This window comes from Ambystoma mexicanum, chromosome 6q (genome assembly GCF_040938575.1).
Source record: "Ambystoma mexicanum isolate Mex_15411 chromosome 6q, UKY_AmexF1_1, whole genome shotgun sequence".
NCBI lineage: Eukaryota > Metazoa > Chordata > Amphibia > Caudata > Ambystomatidae > Ambystoma > Ambystoma mexicanum.
Window position 1 is genome coordinate 1539674296 of NC_090937.1, and position 18011 is coordinate 1539692306.

The 18011-nt window shown below is 48.4% G+C and overlaps 1 protein-coding gene across 4 annotated transcripts in view; it reads right to left on the reverse strand.

Annotated features, from left to right (window-relative positions):
* The window catches only part of SLC4A11 (solute carrier family 4 member 11), a 1288767-nt gene that overhangs the window by 557328 nt on the left and 713428 nt on the right, over window positions 1–18011 (reverse strand). For all 4 annotated transcript variants that reach the window (XM_069632247.1, XM_069632248.1, XM_069632246.1 and 1 more), the window contains exon 9: window positions 11382–11466. In XM_069632247.1, coding sequence (XP_069488348.1) covers window positions 11382–11466 — 85 coding nt within the window. The remainder of the gene's footprint in view (window positions 1–11381; window positions 11467–18011) is intronic.

Consider the following 18011-nt stretch of genomic DNA (forward strand, 5'->3'; position numbering starts at 1 on the left):
AAAGAACCACAGTGAGGCAGGTTAAGCAAAGTCTACAGGGGAGCAAGGGAGTTCAAATGCCAGGCCCACTCTTAGAGAGAGCAAGCAAAATGTGTCCAGGATCACACAGTGGGGTTATGCCCAAAGAGTCTTTGTAGATATTTCACAAAAGATTGAGATCAAGTCAGGAAAAGTTAGTTAACAGGCCCCAGGCTAACCCAGGTTAGAAAGTCGAGGATTTTCCGTCACCCCAAACTATCTGTCGCAAGGGAAGCCAGGCGGGACACAGTACCTGAAATGGGAAGAAGGCTCCAGCGGGGGCAGTTGTTCCTGGCAGCGGGTGCAAGTCAGTGTTTCGTCCAGAGGAAGAGGAGGTCTCGACGTGGAGGAAAGATGAAGGTCGCTGCACTGCCAGGGAAGAATCCAGCAGCGGAGTTTCCCGGTTACAAGGCACTATCCTCTTCTTCGCGGTGGTGGTAAACCGTGGTAGTGCGGTTGCCGGGGTGCTTGGCACGGGCAAGGCGGCCACAAGATGGTCCAGGAAGGCAAAAAGACAGGCAAAATGGTTATCCCCACCAGTCAAAGGAAGAAGACTCTCCGGACGGGAGATCTCCCCTGTCGTCGGGAAAAGTGGTGAGACGGTTCAGCATGGCTCCACCTGTGGTGTCGTTGTTGCAGGTCGGCTCGGCTTCTCCCTCCTCGGATTCTTTAGGTCCTGTGGCGACGTCTGAAGTTCCAGTCCCCAAGGCCCTGCTTTTATGCAGAAAACCCCCATTCATTCAGCCTGGCTGTCACTCAAACATGCTAAGTGGTGAGCCGGGCGGCTCACTACTTGGGCCAATCACACAAGAGTGCGACTTGAGTTGCCGAGGTAACTCAGTCCACGGTGCCTAGACCCCCTCCCACACCCCCTGTGGTTCCCAGACAGAGTGGCACCACTTTTGGAGGCTTCTATGGAGAAGCCTGCCAAAAAGTGGAATAAAGGGCTCGACTTGGGTTGGAATCACAGAAGCGAACACAAACGCTATTTTGGAACCAGGTTTCGGCAAAAATACCAACCAGTGAATTTATATTCATTTAATAAACCGGCGGTATGTTCGAGGCTATTTTAAAAAGTGGTAGCCTCGAACAATTGGAAAATCCCATAGGAATATATTCGCGTTCGAATATAAAAAGTAGTATCCACTGCCACCAGCCAAAACTCGGTCGGGGGACTGGACAGTGCCCCCTCGAACAACAGACCCTGGGGCAATCGAATTGCCCTGACCAGTACGTCCACAATATGATGGTTTGTACTGGTTCTGTTCACAATTTGAGACTAGTAAAGCCAATGGTGACTTTACATGCCCTGGGGACAGTAGTCAGTCCCAGGGTATGGAGTCTATGTTGGGGGGGTCGCGACGACACCCCTGGGTTACTGCACGGAGGGTGCTGTGTAACCCACATATCAAAAACACATGAAGCCCTATGGGGTAAAGGAACCCATAGCCCATAGAACACATACAAAGTCAAAGGAACACCTCAAATCATGTCTAAGATTGGGAGAAAAAGAGCCTCACTCTTAGCAGGAGAAAAAATAAACCCCAAAAATCCAGCAAAGCTGCTGGGGGACTCACTAGGTTTGGATATTAGCCTTTACAGAGAATTCTCCGTAACAGTGACCATCTGCAGAATATCTTGAGCCCTCACCTCTGGTGGCGAGGCTTTTCCTAGGCAAGTGTCCAGGACTGCTCCAATGAACTGGAGTCTCTGTGATGGTATCATCTGTGACTTCTTTAAATTGAGGGAGAAGCCCAGTTTGTGAAGGAAGTGGCAGACATAATCTAGCTGGATCTGAGCTTGTTCCAGAGATACAGCTCTTATCAGCCAATCGTCCAGGTAGGGGTAGACGTGAATCCCTTCCCTCCTTAGACTTGCAGCCACTACCGACATTAGCTTGGTGAAGACCCTCGGGCGGAGGTCAGCCCAAATGGCAGAACTCGAAATTGATAATGGGAGCCGCCAATTGCGAACCTCAGGTATTTCCTGTGTTTGAGATGGATTGGCACATGGAAATAAGCATCCTGAAGGTCCAGAGATACCAGCCAGTCCTGGAGCTGGAGGGCCTGAAGGATCTGAGAGAGAGTTACCATCTTGAACTTGTCCTTCCTGAGGAACTTGTTCAATTCTTGTAAGTCCAAGATAGGTCTCCGTCCTCCGTCCTTCTTCGGTATTAGGAAGTAGGGCGAGTACCAGCCCTTGTTCCTCTCCACTACAGGTACCGGTTCTATGGCACCTGTCTCCAGCAGGTCTACAATTTCCTGCAAGAGGAGCGGATCTGGAACTTTCAGAGAGCTGTTCCCCGGTGGATGACTGAGGAATGCGTAGAAAAGGCAGGCAGTAACCTTGGGCTTGGGCAACTGTTTCCAATGCCCTAACATCTGACATAATAGCCTGCCATTCCGTCAGATGTTGAGTTAGCCTGCCCCCTACTGGTGTCTTGTGAGGAGAGTCCTCAGAGTGATTTAGAGGCGGCTGATGCAGATGCCGAGGGTAAAGAGACACCTGCTGCTGCCTGCGGCTTTTGTATTTTTACCCCGTCCACCTCGGGTGAATCTTTTTTGACCTCTTTGAACCGACTGTCCTCTGCCTTTTCCGAATGCGGAATAAAAGCGAAAGGACTTACCTCTCCAAGAGGTTCCTGAGGGGCGATATGGCGTTTGACGGATTGCAGCTCCCAGGGATTTTGCTGCTGCTTTGGATGTCTAACTTTTCTAGGCTGTCATCCGCCTTCTTACCAAACAAAGAAGAGCCGTCAAAGGGCATATTTAAAAGTCTGGCTTGTACATCTGAAGCAAACCCAGACTTTTGCAACCACGCAAATCTGCGGGTTGTAGTGCTTGCCGCCATGGCCCTACTGATGCTGTCGGCAGAATCAATGCCAGTTTGAAGGGATTCGCACAGTGCGTCTTTACCATCCTTAATGATGTTTAGAAACGCTTCCCTTTCTTCTCCCTCTGGGAGGCAGTCAGCCGCTGATGAAGCACACTCCCAAAGTGTATGGCTGAACCTTGCGAGCGTACAAGTAGCGATAATAGATTTCAACGCCATGCTACATGCAGAAAAGACTTTCTTAGCCATAGAGTCGTATCTTTTGTCATCCCTGTCCTGTGGAACAGTAGGGTATGCCGATCTACTGCCTGATGCAGTTGCTGCTTGAACAACCAGACTCTCTGGGGTTGGATGTTTAGACAAAAATTCAGGGTCAGTAGCAGATGCCCTATATTTGGGATAACCTCAGGAGTTTCCCAGTTAGCCAATATTGTTCTTTGTAATGCAGCGTGAAATGGAACCACAGGATCCTCCTGTGGGCCTTTAACTAAAATGTCTGTAAGGTCATCCTGTTGGAATACCGGTGAAGGTGTAGACCAACCCATGAATTCTATAATCCTTGCCATTACAATTCTATAAGGGGTCTCTGCATGTTCCTCTGGGTCTGGTTTGGCAAATTCTATTTCTGGGGTAGTATCTAACCCACATGCCTCATGTAAGGATTCTCGAAGGTCCATTAACCTATTTTCCTCAGAGGTAAATTCCTCTGGTTCAGGTGTTGTAGTTCTCTGCAACCCAAAGGGTCTTTCTTGATCCGAATCCTCTCCTTCATAAATTGAAGACAAAGGTCTGAAATAATCAGACCATGGACATGGCTTAAATCCCATTTCCAGAGCAGAAGGGGCCACATTTGTCGTAATTGGTTGAGAAAACGTCAACGTTGTTGACGTTAAAGGCTTCGAAGACACTGAAAAAGGCGTCGAGAAGATCGGAAGAGGCCTCGAAGAGCTCGAGAGGATCGGAATCCTACTCGAGGTTGTCGAGGACATTCTCAAAGTCGTGTTAGAGGCCCTGGGTATGACCACTGGCTGTGAGGTAGTGACGGCCGTGGGTTTGTTCTTTTTCGGCGTCGAAGACGGCGTCGATTCGATTGACCTATGCGTCGATGAGCCCTTCGATAATGGTGTTGATGACGCAGATTTATGCGTCGAAGGGACCTTCGACTATGGCGTCGATGGCACAGTGCCTTTGCTCGAGGGATCGTGACGCTCTCGAGTAGTTTCTTTCGCCGGGTGCAACGACTCGCAGCGTTTCGATTTTTCGGATCTTTCACCCAGGATATCATCCTCAGCTGTCTTTGAGGGGGTCGAGGTCGCTTTCTCGAAGACGCTAAGCATCCTTTTACGGAATTCCTCCCACTCAGCCTGAGAGCTAGGTTTTGTGGCGCAGGTGACTCTTTCCGGGGAAACAGAAGACGAGGAAGGGGATCTTCGACGTCTCTTACTCGAATGCTTGGATCTCGAAGAGTGGTGGGAACCGCTTCGAGACCTAGAACGAGATTGTTTCCTGTGTCGGCGAAGAGACGAATGTCTCGACTCTGCAGAGGAAAGTTTCGAAGGAGTTTTAACCGTCTTACCTCTCTCAAGGTTCCCCTTACGCTCCTTCATGGCTTTCGCCGTCATGGACATGCAGTCCTCGCACTACGAACATTGGTGCTCCGATCCCAGGCACCACAAACAGATCCTGTGAGGATCCGTCAACGACATTTTCTTTCCACAGTCTCGACATTTTTTGAAGCCGGACCGTGGAGTCGTCGGTTCGGATGAGGAAGCCATCGAGTAAGAGTTGGTATTCTCTAGGAATAATGAAGAATATATCTGACTAACGAACTAAGCAACGCAATTCCGAGGCCCACAAAGCACGGAAAAACGGAACTGAGCAACGGACGCTGCGCGTGTATTTATACGCATGATGACGTCGGCGCCGATACGGAGGCTGTTGAGGGACATTGGCTCGAGGGACTTCGACGCGCAGCGCCCTCTACGGAAAAACATTTTTCCGAGGCCAGCAAGCTGGAGATGATCTATCAAGATAAGGAATACGTCGGAGGACACAATCCCTTCGAAGGAGGTATACTGATAAGCTCCGCTTGGGAGCCCCTCTCCCGATTCCATGAGGCTGCGAAGTGCAGCTGTAATCTCCTCATACCGAGTCATGTGCGGCGCGGCCAGGAGGAACGCTGCCAAGATACCCAGTAAGTGTTGGTACCACCAGGCCCAGCTCACTGCTCTGGTAAGGAAGTGTGTAGTAGCTCTCTTGATAGCTGTAATCTTGTCCTCCGAGGGAAAGACCCTCTCGGAGCTTGTATCCCAGATGAGGCCCAACCCAGGAAGGTGAGACTCTGCGTGGGCTGCAGCTGCGACTTCTTGAGGTCATTCGTAAACCCCAGGTCGTGGTGAGTGCTCATAAGTGCAGAGGAATTGTGGGTAACCCCCTAGATCTCGCCCTGACGAGCCAGTTGTCCAGGTATGGGTAGAAATGGTGGCCCTGAGGAGGGCTGCCACAGCATTCATGAGTTGGTAAATACCCTGGGAGCTGAGTTGAGGCCAAGGGGTAACATCTTGTACTGGAAATGGGAGCCTATGATCCTGAAGGAAGGAGCGATGTGGATGCCAAATCGGGACGTGTAGATAGGCGTCGTTCAGATCCAGGGAGCACATCCAGTCTCCCCTGTCTAGTGTCTCCGCAATAAGTGCTGGCGTTAACATCTTGAATTTCTGAAGAGGAAGGGAGAGGTTGAAGGTGGATAGGTCCAACACAACCATCAGGCCAGCCTGGTTCTTCTTTAGTATGGCAAAAATCCTGGAAATAAAAGCCTTATCCTCTCTGGAAGGCTGGGACTTCTTCCAGTGCCTGGCTCTCGACGAGTGACCGGTCTCCGCCAACAGAGTTGCTGTCCCAATTTGTGGGAGTGGAGGGGAGGAAGGAGTGTGAGAAGGGACCGGTAGGGGGTACCTCGAGGATACTATAGAGAGGATCGAGGGGACTGGAAGAAGCCCTTGCTCCACCCCCTTTTTGTTTGTGCCGGTGCGGACTGGAGAATGGTCAGGTTGTCTCAACTTGTGCTCCTGGAAGCCCCAGAACCTGCCGAACGACCACCCCGTCGGACCGTTGATGCGACTGGGTGTTTGCCTTGGGCGTGGCCTTCGTTAGGATAAAGACTTCGTAGTTTGCAAGCCGTTTTTCTTTTTTTCTAATTCCTCGTCGGTGGTAGAGTCGAAGAGGTCACTACCCTCGAAAGGAAGGTCCAATATGAATTCCTGGACAGAGGGGTTAAATTTAGTAGCCTGAAGCCAGGCCGTACTTCTCATGTCCGTGGCGATGCAGATGGCCCGAGCAGAGGTATCAATGTGGGCCACGGTGGACTCCATGATGTCCTGCGCAACCAGCTTCGCTTCTCCTAGAACCACCTTGAAGCGTGCCTGGCTCTGAACCAGAAGTTCTGGAAGGGAGCATGTTATTTCCCGCCAAAGCCTTTGGTTAGCGGCTGCCAGCATGGCATTCGTGTTGGATTGACGCAGGTGCAAGTTTCTTCCCGTACGCCTCCAAGATCCTCTCCTGGCCTAGCAGTGCCGAGGATGCGTGACCGCGGACAACTGAGGCTTGGGGTAGAGTGATGCCATGCAATCACTGAAGAATGCAGTTGGAGTGCGCCAACAGCAAGAGTGGACCCCCCTCCATCTGTCTATACTTGGCATCGAGGCGCTTATTGACAGGTTAGGCCGAGTGTGGCTTGAGCCACCCCTTTTTGGCCAATGCCACAACGGCTTTCTGCATCGGGATAGCAGTTTTGGTAGGTGGTTGTAGGATGCAGACTTCTGCCAAGACCCCCTCCCTGGGCTGCTCTACCTCGGGTTGAGGAAAGCCCAAATATTCTGCAAATCCTGTCGTGGAAGGCCTTCGCTGAAGACTGTGTGTCAGAGTCATCCTCCTCCCAGTCTGTGTCCACCAGAGTGTCCGGCTGGTCCGGAGCGGGTGAAGGAGTGCTGGGCGCCGTGGGCTGCGGTGTGGGTTTGTAGCCGGAGGCTGCTGTGGAACCACGTGAACTGTGGAGTCAGGGGAGCCGGAGTCAAAGGGGGCAGCGTGGGCTGCGCTGGGGCATGTGGAGCCATGGGAGGAATGACTATGGGCTCCGGCGGTGTGACCGGAGTCCCTTACTGCATCCCATCTGGGGGGGTTCGCATCAGCGCCAGGAACCTTGCGAAGATCCTGTCTTTGGAGGCTGAAGAGGTGTCAAGAGATATTGACAGCGGCTGGGGGTTGCTGGGTGGGGGGGCGGGAATGTACTCTGCCTAGGTTGCAGGGGGATCCTGCCATGTGCCTCTTATGGATACATTGTAAGCCACTTACCTGGTTGACATCAGTCCCACCTTGAAACCCGTTCAACCGCCTGCTCTGTTCCTAGGAGTGGCATCGGACGAGTGGCCATGTTGTCTGACCCGGTGGCCATTTTGTTGAGCTGCATGCCAAAGTCGTGGTGCATGTCTCCCTGGGTCTGGCCTCCTCCAAGACTCTTTGTGGTGGAGCAAGAGACCCGCCCTACACTTCGGGTCTAGGCCTGGAAGGTGTATTGCCCTTGGCAGTCGCTGGTAGTGCTGCGTGCAGGCGCCCCCTCAGACATTGAACAGGTACTAGAGCGTAGCCCCTCGGGTGTTCACCCGGTAAAAGAACCTTACGGGTCCTCAGCACTGATACCGGAAGGATCTGATGACCCCCTCGGCCGTGAAGCCGGTAGCTGGACAAGCTTCGGTGTGTGTGCTGGTACCAGAAACCGAGAGGTTCCTCCCGCTCGGTTGTTTCCTCGGCAAGGCGTAGCCCTTACGGGGTGCGATGGAAAATAGCAGCCCTCCTTTGGGCCTCGATCTCTGAGTGACAAAGTTCTTCAAGTCCTCTGGAGGCGACCTTCCGAAGAGCTCCCTCCACCTTGCTAGTCTGTTCTTCAGTGCGCCGCACAGGGTACAACCTTCCCAGCCATGGTCGGGGCCGAGGCAGCGGAGGCAAAGAGCGTGTGGTTGGACGTAGGAAGAGGCCCTCACATGCTGGACACCTGCTGAAGCCTGCCGAAGTCGACATGCGCCAGGGAGGAGTGCGACGCTGGAGCACCAACTACCTGAATGACAAAGAAAAGACACAAACCTGGGGAAGAGCGTGTGGTACTACATGGCAGGGCCAAACCCAGGAGCGCTGGTGAAATCATCCTGTTCTCGTCGACACGGATAAGGGGACTGAGGTGTGGCGCTGGTGGGCAGAGCCAGGGCAGCGCATGCTCCCAGGGCCGCACCCCTGTTTGCCTCTAAATTTAAAGGGGAAGAAGGTTTTTCTGGTGAAAAAGGTTCGGTCTCCCATCCCTAGGAAGGGACGCCCATGCATTATGGAGAAAAGGGGACGGGGCGCAAGAGTACCAGGTGCTATTTTGACGTGGCGCCGGCTAGATAAAGACCAATGAATGAAGCCCCAAAATTCATCGACAACAGCCAATATTAGCACACCTCTCCTGTCTTCTTTGTCTGCGACTGTTGAATATGCGCTCATATACAAATTTGTTATTTTGTACCTCGACCTACGCCTCAATTGTACGCCCGGTTTGACAAATCTGTAACCTTTATTACTATATTGCTTTTGGTTAACCTATATTGTGTTTCTATTCTAAATACTTTTAGTTATACATTTTGGGGTGCCGGATTGGCTTATGTATTATGCTACTATTTATGTATTCAGCCTGGAAGAAGACTGGAGGTCGAAATAAGTGTTGGCTGTTTTGGTTGATTAAATCCTTGTTCATCCAACTCATCAGCGCATTGTGATAGTGTATTCCTCCTTTTAGTCCAAATAAAACAAGACGGCTGTCCAAAATGACCCTAACTGACCCAACCACTATGAAAACTAACAAATCAGGAGATCGACTCCCTTCTCCTGAGGGTACTACTAGTACCAATGTATGTGTCCCTTGTTAGTATTGAATTCACAAATAGTCTATAATGACTTTGTAGGTCTGTCTCTTTAGTCCATCAACTGCATGATTAAATCTTTAGGAATCCCTTTTGAGACTCACATGATTCATATCTCTCGTCTTTGCCATTTCTTTATCTCGTTATTACTGTTCTGGTAGGTTTTCCCTCCCAGACAATTGTATATTTTCATTACTTGGGCTGCTTCTCTTTACATAGTCCAATTGTTTAGTTTTTTGAAACTCTGGTTCACTTTGTTCTCCCGCTCACATCATACTCTTCTTGTATAAGGTATTTAGTTACTTTCCACTTTTCAGAGGATATTTCATCCAACTACTTTTCTCTTGCTTTATTTAGCTTTTCAAGGGTTCCTTCCCTAGTACCAATAGGATCTAAGTTAATTTGTTTCCCAGTGAACTGTGTTTCTTAATTTTCACTGATGCAAGTTGTATGTGCAGTGAACGATTTCCTGGGTGCTTCCCATTACCTTTGTTCCTGGCGGAGGACATCCTCAAGAGCTTTGTATGTTGGGCAACTCTCTTCAGATCCCAGGCTGCTTTGTTTTGCTGGCGTCTCTCTCCGCCTTCAGTTGCTTCTTGGTAGTGTTCTGGTACTTCACTGTGTTACTGGACACCAAGTGACTAGTTTTTGGCAGTGGTCTCAGGGATATTGTGTGGATAGACTATTGCCCACAGCTTCTCATTCATGGTTTTGCCACCACCTTCTCACAGGAGTCTGCCGTGCTGGTTTCTCTCTGTTCGGGTTTGCAGTATTACAGGCGTCCCCCACTGCGTTCTCAGGAGAGTTTGAAACTTGCTGGCTTCAGTCTTCCCCAGGCGCTATGTAGCGTGGTAGTTCCCCAAACCTATGTACGTACTCTTCTCTCTTCTCATTGCCTTCTCACAGAGGGCTCATTAATCAACCTCCTCGATCCAGTAGTCTGTTTTATTTAAAGGGATATGCTCTTTTCTCATAAGATAATGGCATCGACTAGGTGTTTCTTCGTCACAGTCCTGATACTATATCCTCTGATACTTTGAGGCACCCCATGTAAGTCACAGTATGTCCAGCTGTAGGGCATTCCTCATGCGAATGAGAGTCCTTGTCCCCAAAGGGAGTCTCTCTCCCGGTGAAGTCCCACTTACCTCTACTCCTAGTTAGGGTATTGCAGAGTGGGCTCACCTCCCTAGCCTCACAGGGGGACATTCCCCTTGGGGAAGAAGGGACGAATTCCCTCGATTAGTCACAGGGCCAAGCTGCAGTCGCAGTAGTCAGTCGGCACGAAATGGAGGCTGCACATGTCTGGAACCAGGTAGCACTCCCTGGTTCCACTGTACATGGAGCATGGGATACGGAGGTCTGAAGGAGAGAAGAGCATTTTGTCTGGGGCTCTGTGGCTAACAGGTAAGGAAAAAGGATTTCCTGTTCTTCTATATGGTCTGTGTGTGCATGTGTTTGAGGTTGTCTGACATGTGTATGCAAGTATGCCTGCAAGGGTGCGCCTGTGGAAGTGTGTGTATGAGTGGCTGAATGTTGATTTATATATGGGTAACGGGTAGCGAGAGAATGAGACTGAATGAAGAAAGTATTTTTTCAATGTGTGTGTTTTGTACACGCATGCAAGGGCATTGTTGGATATATGTATGCGTAAATGTTGGGTCTCACCCGTGGTGACTAGAGGCTTGTTAGACACTGCTACCAGGAGAGCACTTTTCCCAATCCCGATGCCCTGGTAAGGTGTTTTCACTTGTTGAGCTCCATGCTCGTGTTTACTGGGGATTCCACTTTTGCAGTCAAACTTGATCTTTTGGCTCTGCATCGCTGTACGCTACTTCACCCTCCCCTACCCTCCCCTCCCTGTTGACCTTTTCCATGTTCTCCCCTCCACGCACCCGCATCCTAGCCCGCCCCACCCTTGATTGTGTATTGACCCCTCTTCGGTGTCTCTCCTAGGGCAGCCCTCTGCACCAAAGGGCCCCAAGACTAAGGGTAGCTCCTTCAGAAGCAGCTCCAGATGGAGTCTGCCGTGGAAGCAAGAAGTCTGCAGCCGTCAACCTGCCTTGACTACTAAAGTAAATACGATGGGTCAAGGGGGGGCAACAATCACTGCACCCCACTAAACTAAACCACCTCTCTAATCACTCCATAGTTAATTTTGTAACTTATTGAACTGTTATTGCATGGCCATCTATGTAGGAAAGTTTGCTTGTCCTTTTTACATTGCTGTTTGTGTTGAAACTAGAGCGTTTTCCCCTCTTTTTAGGAAAGTTACAGGCACGCCCATGTTGACGTCTCCTTTCGATTCTCGAAAGACAAGATGCAATTCTCTGCGGTTACCACTGGATGTCGGACTATATGCACAGCATGTGATTCTAAGCAGATTAACAAGCATCAGAAACAATGTTTCCAGAACTGACTGCCTGAGGACATTTAAAAAGACAGGACATCTGTGGGAGGAATGTATCCATTAGAAGCACACATTTTCTTAGTTTGGCTAGTAACAATACGTATTAAGAAATTACAACAAGCTAAAATTACATACAGAACAAACTGTGTTATCTGGGCAAAGGCAAGTTTTCCTACCATCAGTGAAGTCGAGCGGGTAGACTGGCAACCTTCGTGCAATGTCTTCAAATATTCCCTTCCCAACATTGAAAAAGTCCTGGAGCTAAAGAAAAGGAAAGGAAATGTCATTAAAGAAAAGAGCATGAACAAATTACTCACTGTACTCTCGTGGGCCATAGTTTAATTTACTCCATACTTATTGGTGTCCCTCCCATCGGGACGAAGCTGGCATATTTTTGCTCAGCAAATAGTTGTCTCAAAAATGTTTAATTTGGGAGCAGAGCCAGGGCAAGTTTTGAAGGTGACCTCAATGTGCATCCGATCCGGCAACATCCTTAAGTTACCTTTTCCGCCCACTTCAGACCGCCTATAATAGCTACAAATGTATAGGGTGTTGGGAAACTTTTTTTGGCACTCCCCCCTCCCAACCCAACAGATTCTGATGGTACCCCATTCTTTTTGCTTGTCTTGAACCCAGTCTTAACTTTTTGAGGGTCAGTAATGTCATAATGTCTTCTGCGTTACTTCCCTTGCCTGTTTTGCTCATTCATATGGGGAAACTGGCTAGTCCCAAAGATTGTCAGTACGGAGAGACGTTCTCTCTTTTTGGAATTCTTGTTCACATCATTGTGCACATCACCTTAAAGTGAAGTGCAGACCAGATACTTAGTATCCTTATAACCTTTAATATAATGGCTTTCTGGTTACTTTGACAATGTGCTCAAGACAAGCTGGTAGCAGTTGTGCGATTATTACAGTTTTTGGGATATATTTCTAATGCTCTTTTGGCAACTAAAGAAAACGTTTCTCACTCCAGTGACTACTGTACTCCTAGTCTTTAGTCACCTTTCCTCCATACCTGGATGGATGTTTTGCACTGCAAAAATAGCACTCTTCCCCCACCCCCCTTAAATGTTTGTTTATGCGCACATGAGCATCATAGTAGGCGTGACAGCATACGCGAACCTTGACCTCCAACACTACACCTCAGTTCCTCTTTATACACGCATCGAGAACGACGGCTCTAATTTCGGCATATTTTATATGAGGGAGATGGTGGGGACAGACGTCTGGAAGAAAGGGGGCCAGGGACTAGGAGTACAGTAATCACTTCAGTGAGTAGCTTTCTTATTCCTATGTCAAGACCCCTTTCCTCCATACTTGTATGGGCGATTCTACACAGCTTACGAGGTAGTGTGGTGTTACAGTGATTATTTAGATTATTTATGCAAATAGTTTTCTGAGAACTGCTTGTCCAAGTGCTATGTCCTCCTTGGAGCAAACGTCAGGACAAGAATGCCTACAGAAGGCCGATGGAGGAGCCCAAGTTGCGGCCTAACTAATGATTGCCTAACTAATGATGTCCCACGTCACGTGTCACTGCAGTTGCCTTTTCTCTGACCATATGAGCAAGTATACCTTTAGGAGGCGTTTTTCCTTGAATCGTGTATGCTTATGCAATACAGCATACCATACATTTGGCCAGAGAAGTCTTGGACGCCGGTTTGCCTGGGGAATTACCTCCAAAGGTGATGAAGAGAGTCTAACAATATGATTTCCTTGGTCCTGTTTAGGTAGAATTTGAGAGCTCTACGCACATTTAAACAGTGCAGTAACTTGCATGGGACAGAGGATATGGAAAGTATGTTGGTAACACTATCTCTTGGTCGATTTGAAAACCGGAAACTCTTTGGTAGAAATTATTTGATTCTTATGAAAGATTGTGTAAGGTTCCGAAGCTGAAAGAGCCTGAATTTCACTGATTCTTCATGCTGATGTCAGAGCCACTAGTAAAGTAGGTTACTACTACTCCAAATAAACAATGTGATATCTGTCAAGGACATTGGTTCAAAAGGCTTATGTGCCAGGGCTGCCAGCACAATGCTGAGATCCCATACCGGCCTAGGCCTTCTTACTGTGGGGAATAGCCTGCCGAGACCTTCAAGATGCTTTTTAACCACTGGATTTGTAGAAGAAAAAAAATAATCTGGCCTGAATTTCTGTATACTCATAGGACAGATAATTATGTTCTACATATCTCCATCCACTTGTGTACCTGAACGGGCTAGATAAGCTAAATAAGTACATTATCTGGGGAACAGCTCAAAGGATCAAACCCTTCTTTGTATGCCCAATGGGAAAATTCCCACCCACTTTCTTCTATATTGAGACCTGGTGGATTCTTTAATCGCTAAATTAACCTCTGAAAGCTTTAAAGTTCCTTTTTCAGGACTATGCCGCTGGCGACAATGCCTGCGGGCAAAGGTGAAGCACTGCTCTGTGTTGCAGAGACAACGTCCTGTCTATTGGTAACTTGTGTGCGGATCCTGTTAGTTCATCTGAATGAGGTCCGAGGACCATGCTCTGGCAGGGCACAGAGGCGCTGTAAGTATCAGACTGCAATTCCATATGCTCACTCTCTCAATTGGTAGTTGGAGGGAAGGCATACGATTTCCTTCCCGACCAGTATATTTGAAATGCATGGTCTTACGGGTTGACCCTTCCGAAGATGCGTACCTCTTGCTTTGGAGTTGGAGTTCACTGCAAAAGCGGTCGATTTCTGGGATGCCCCATAGATCGAATAATTGCCAAGTCATTTCCTGTGAGAGCTACCATTCATATGTTGTTGCTCTGAATCCGCCAAGCTTGTCTGCCTCAGTGTTATTTCATCCTGGGAGGTGTGCAGCCTTCAGACATATGTTCTGTGGAACCGCCCATTCCCAGATCTGAGGAGCAAGGATTTGGTACCACCCTCCCCTGCTTGTTTAGATACAACACTGCAGTTGTACGGTTAGTATTAGGACTACTTTTCTTTGAATCAATGTGCAGTTTTCCATCCTTGAGGGTCCACAGTCCAAGAGCCGAGTGAGTCCCCACAGTTGCTCCACATCCTTCCAGTGAGGTATCGGTGGTCATTGGTATAGTATGTGGAAGTGAATCAAATTAATCTCCTCCCGTGACCAGAGAAGATCCTGATGTAGTGTTGCTGGGACCGACACTTTCTCCGATTGTGAGCCCGACACTTGGTCCCAAGAAGCTGCCAGGAAAAGATGCAGCCTTCTCATCTTGAGTCTTGCTAGCGGAACCAGAAGATGTTGGTACCACCACACATTCGTATAGTGCCTGTATAGAAAATGCCTTGCAGCTAAAATGTCTCTCTGGAGTTGGAAATATCCTTTATAGAACTGTATCCCACATGAACCCTAAAAAGTAAATTTTCTGGGTTGGAAAGAATTCCAATTTCTTGATACCAATATAAAAGCGTAGGTGAAAGTCTCCATCAGGCTCTGAGGAGTGGTAGATACTCTGTCTGAGGTTTCTGGCCTTATCAGCCGGTCGTCTAGGTAAGGGTAGACATGCTGTCCCTTGCCCCCAAACAGACTTGTGATAGTATTAATTATTTTTGTGAATACTCTCGTAGCTGCATTGAGTCCAAGTGGGACTACTCTGTATTGGAAATGCTTCCAATTCACTGAGAATCTTAGATATTTCCATCAAGATTGTCAAATCGGTACAAGATGATAAGCGCCCCCCTAGACAGATCGATTCTGTAATGTGCGCAGGCGTCCGCAGTTGAATTTTTTAAGGGGAAGGGATAGGTTTAGGTATGAACGTTCACTACTACCCATAGGTCAGGCTGGTTCTTTTTGTGGATAGTAAGTATGCTTGAGAACAATCGTTGGTTCTTGGCGTAAGAGGAACCTCTCCACAGCATGGATCACCATTAACTGTGTGACCTCTCTGAGTAACGAAGTGCAAACTATTTGCATCAGAGGGTATGAGCTGGGTGGAGGTGAGGGTATGAGCTGGGTGTAGGTGAGGGGTGGGTAGCCAGAACACCCTGGATACCACTGAAAGTAGCCACGAAGCTTGTAACAATAGACTCGAATGCTCGCTGGGCAAAGCTAGTGTGCCCCCAACTGTTAAAACGTTGACCCATTTGCTTGCATCAAAGTTTTTGGGGGGATTTGGAGGTCGATGAAGAGGTGGTGGGTGAATAAAAAGCCTTATGTGAGGTCCTCTGCTGTATGAGTCTATTAGTGAGCTGTCTGGCTGCCTTGCTCTTCTTTCCTGGAATCCTCTGAATCCCTGGGAGGATCTAGATCTGTTATCTGTTCTGGTTGGTTTTGGGGAAAAGACTTGGCCGTAGATATTGAAAGATCTGCTTGATCCTGCTTGGAAGCTGGCACCTGTCATGGAACCCCCTGCTGACGATGGAAACGTTGCTTCTTCCTCTTCCTTATCTGTGTCCTGAGACTTGTGTTCAATGGTAGAAGCAGAAGCTTGCCCTGCATCTTGACTCTTGGGAGTGCCAACAGGCTGGGGTTCCTTTTCCTGTGTTCAAGTTACTACAGGTGGACAAATGGTAACCAAAAGAGTTAGCGGAGGAGGAAGCTGTATTGGTTGTATTGGCATAGCAGGTTGAACTGGGGCTGCATGCAATGTCAACTCATGAGGAAGGACTTTTCATCAATCCCTTTAAAATACCAGACATTTGAGGAAATTTCATAATAGACAAAAATCTGTCAAAAAACATATCCTTGCAAGCAGGTGACGATTGCACAGCTATTAGTGTTGCTGCTTTTGGAGTCCATGTAGATGTCATTGTTGCCCAGGGACTGTCTTTGCTGTTGAGGCCACTGATTCAGGCATAGACAGTACTGGGTATGATGTGCACCAAAGTACATCTGTGTTCACCTGCTCCACTCTCCTTACCGGCTCTTGAAAGGGATGTCCTAGTTACTTACCTCTGTAACTCTTTCTCTCCAGCTCTGGTTTCTTTCATAGATTCACATGCTTGAATATTCCCTGTCAGACTGGGTATCCTCCAATTTCAAAATAAAAATATATATACATTTTATCCCATAGGAAAAGGCAATAAGGATGCCCATTACTTCTAATAAGACATTCACTTGTGTAGTCCCTCCACCTCACTTTGGTCCTTTATGACCCCTAACCAATGAGGAGGCAGGGTTGAAGCTCCACCCCAGACAGCCATCTTCAGATTTTGAGCCATAGAGACTGCATATATGACTGCCCGGCCTTGGAGCAGCCTCTCAGGGGAGGCAGGTGGGCGCATATGAATCTATGAAAGATAGCAATGCTGGAAAAATACAGTTACAGGTAAGTAACTAAGACTTCTCCAGCATTGGATCTTTCATAGATTCACATGCTTGAATAGAATACGAAGCAGTGAGTCAAGCCATAAATGGCTACACATTGAAAGTTAAACTTCAGTATCCATAGAGTATAGCAACTTAATTTAATCTACATATACCTAGCCAAGGCAGGAGAAATAGGCTGCTCCTACACTAAACAAACAGGTGGCGGAGGACCACCTGTCCGACCGTTGATTCCCTGCTGGTATGTATGCCCTGTCCTTTAGTGCGACATGTGAATGCCATGAAGAGTCTTGGAAAGGTACAGAACTCTTAGGTTCTTTGTATGTAGAACTTCAGGACTCGCGTGATATCTAATGAGTCAAGCACACGTTCAGCTGTTGAAGTGTGGTTATTGAAGAATTAAGGAAGTACAATACGCTCCGAGTGTGTCATTTCAGAGACTACCTTAGGCAAGAAAAGGGGATGTTGTTCTGAGAATGACGAAGTCCTTCTGGAATATGGTGAAAGGAGGTTCCGTTGAGAGAGCCAGGATTTCGCTGATTCTTCTAGCTGACGTGATGGCTACTAAAAAAGCAACCTTCCAGGATAGGGTCCAACGGGGTTGGAGGGAATGCGTACAGGAACCTCCCTGTCTAAGTTATTGAGAATGCGCCCCCCAGGGATGGGGCCTCCGTGCATCTCGAGGCGAACAGGGGGCATTTTGTGTTGCAGCTAGTGGCTAAGAGATCGATCTCCGGGTAGCCCCAACTGCGGAAGATCTGCTGCGTTTCTTTTTCGTCTATATTCCTGCTCGTGTGATTCTGAGTATTCCCTGCTTAATTTGTCTACTAGGACATTCTCTATTCCTGGCAGGTGTTCTGCTTTCAACTGGTCCGTATGTTTAAACGCCCATGCTCAGAGTTTCTGTGCTCCTCTGTTCATTTGTGTAGCGCATGCAGATTGTATTGGGAATACCTGTCCTGCTAATACGGGTAGGAAGGCTTTTAGTGCCCAGTGGATTGCTCCGAGCTCCAGGATGTTGATGTGGAGTCGAGAAACTTGGGTTGACCATTCACCCTTTGTTTGGAGTTCTGCTAGGTGCGCTCTCCAGCCAGATAGGGATGTATCTGTCCTGAGGAGAAGTGTCGACGTGGGTGCCTGAAATGGCATCCTTTGCGTTAGATTTTGTGGAGTTCCCCGAGTGATTTGTGAAACGCAGGTGGAAGTTGGACATCTTCCCATGACCCGTGGGATTGAGCCCATTGGTGGTCTAGGTCTCCTGTATTGGTCTCCTCCTTAGTCTGCAGTTCGGTATGACGTATATACACGAGGGCATCATACCCAGGAGCGACTTGAAGCGGCGTGCTGTGGCATTGTCGAGAAACCACAAGATTAGTTTTAGCATCGTGGATATTCTGTCTGCAGAAGGTCGCATGCAGGTGGGGATGCAGGTATTTATTTCTGCGCCAAGGAAGAGTGCTATTTGGGTCCGTACTGGGCAGGACTTGGTTTTGTTGATGGAAAAACCTAGGGTTTTGAGTAAATT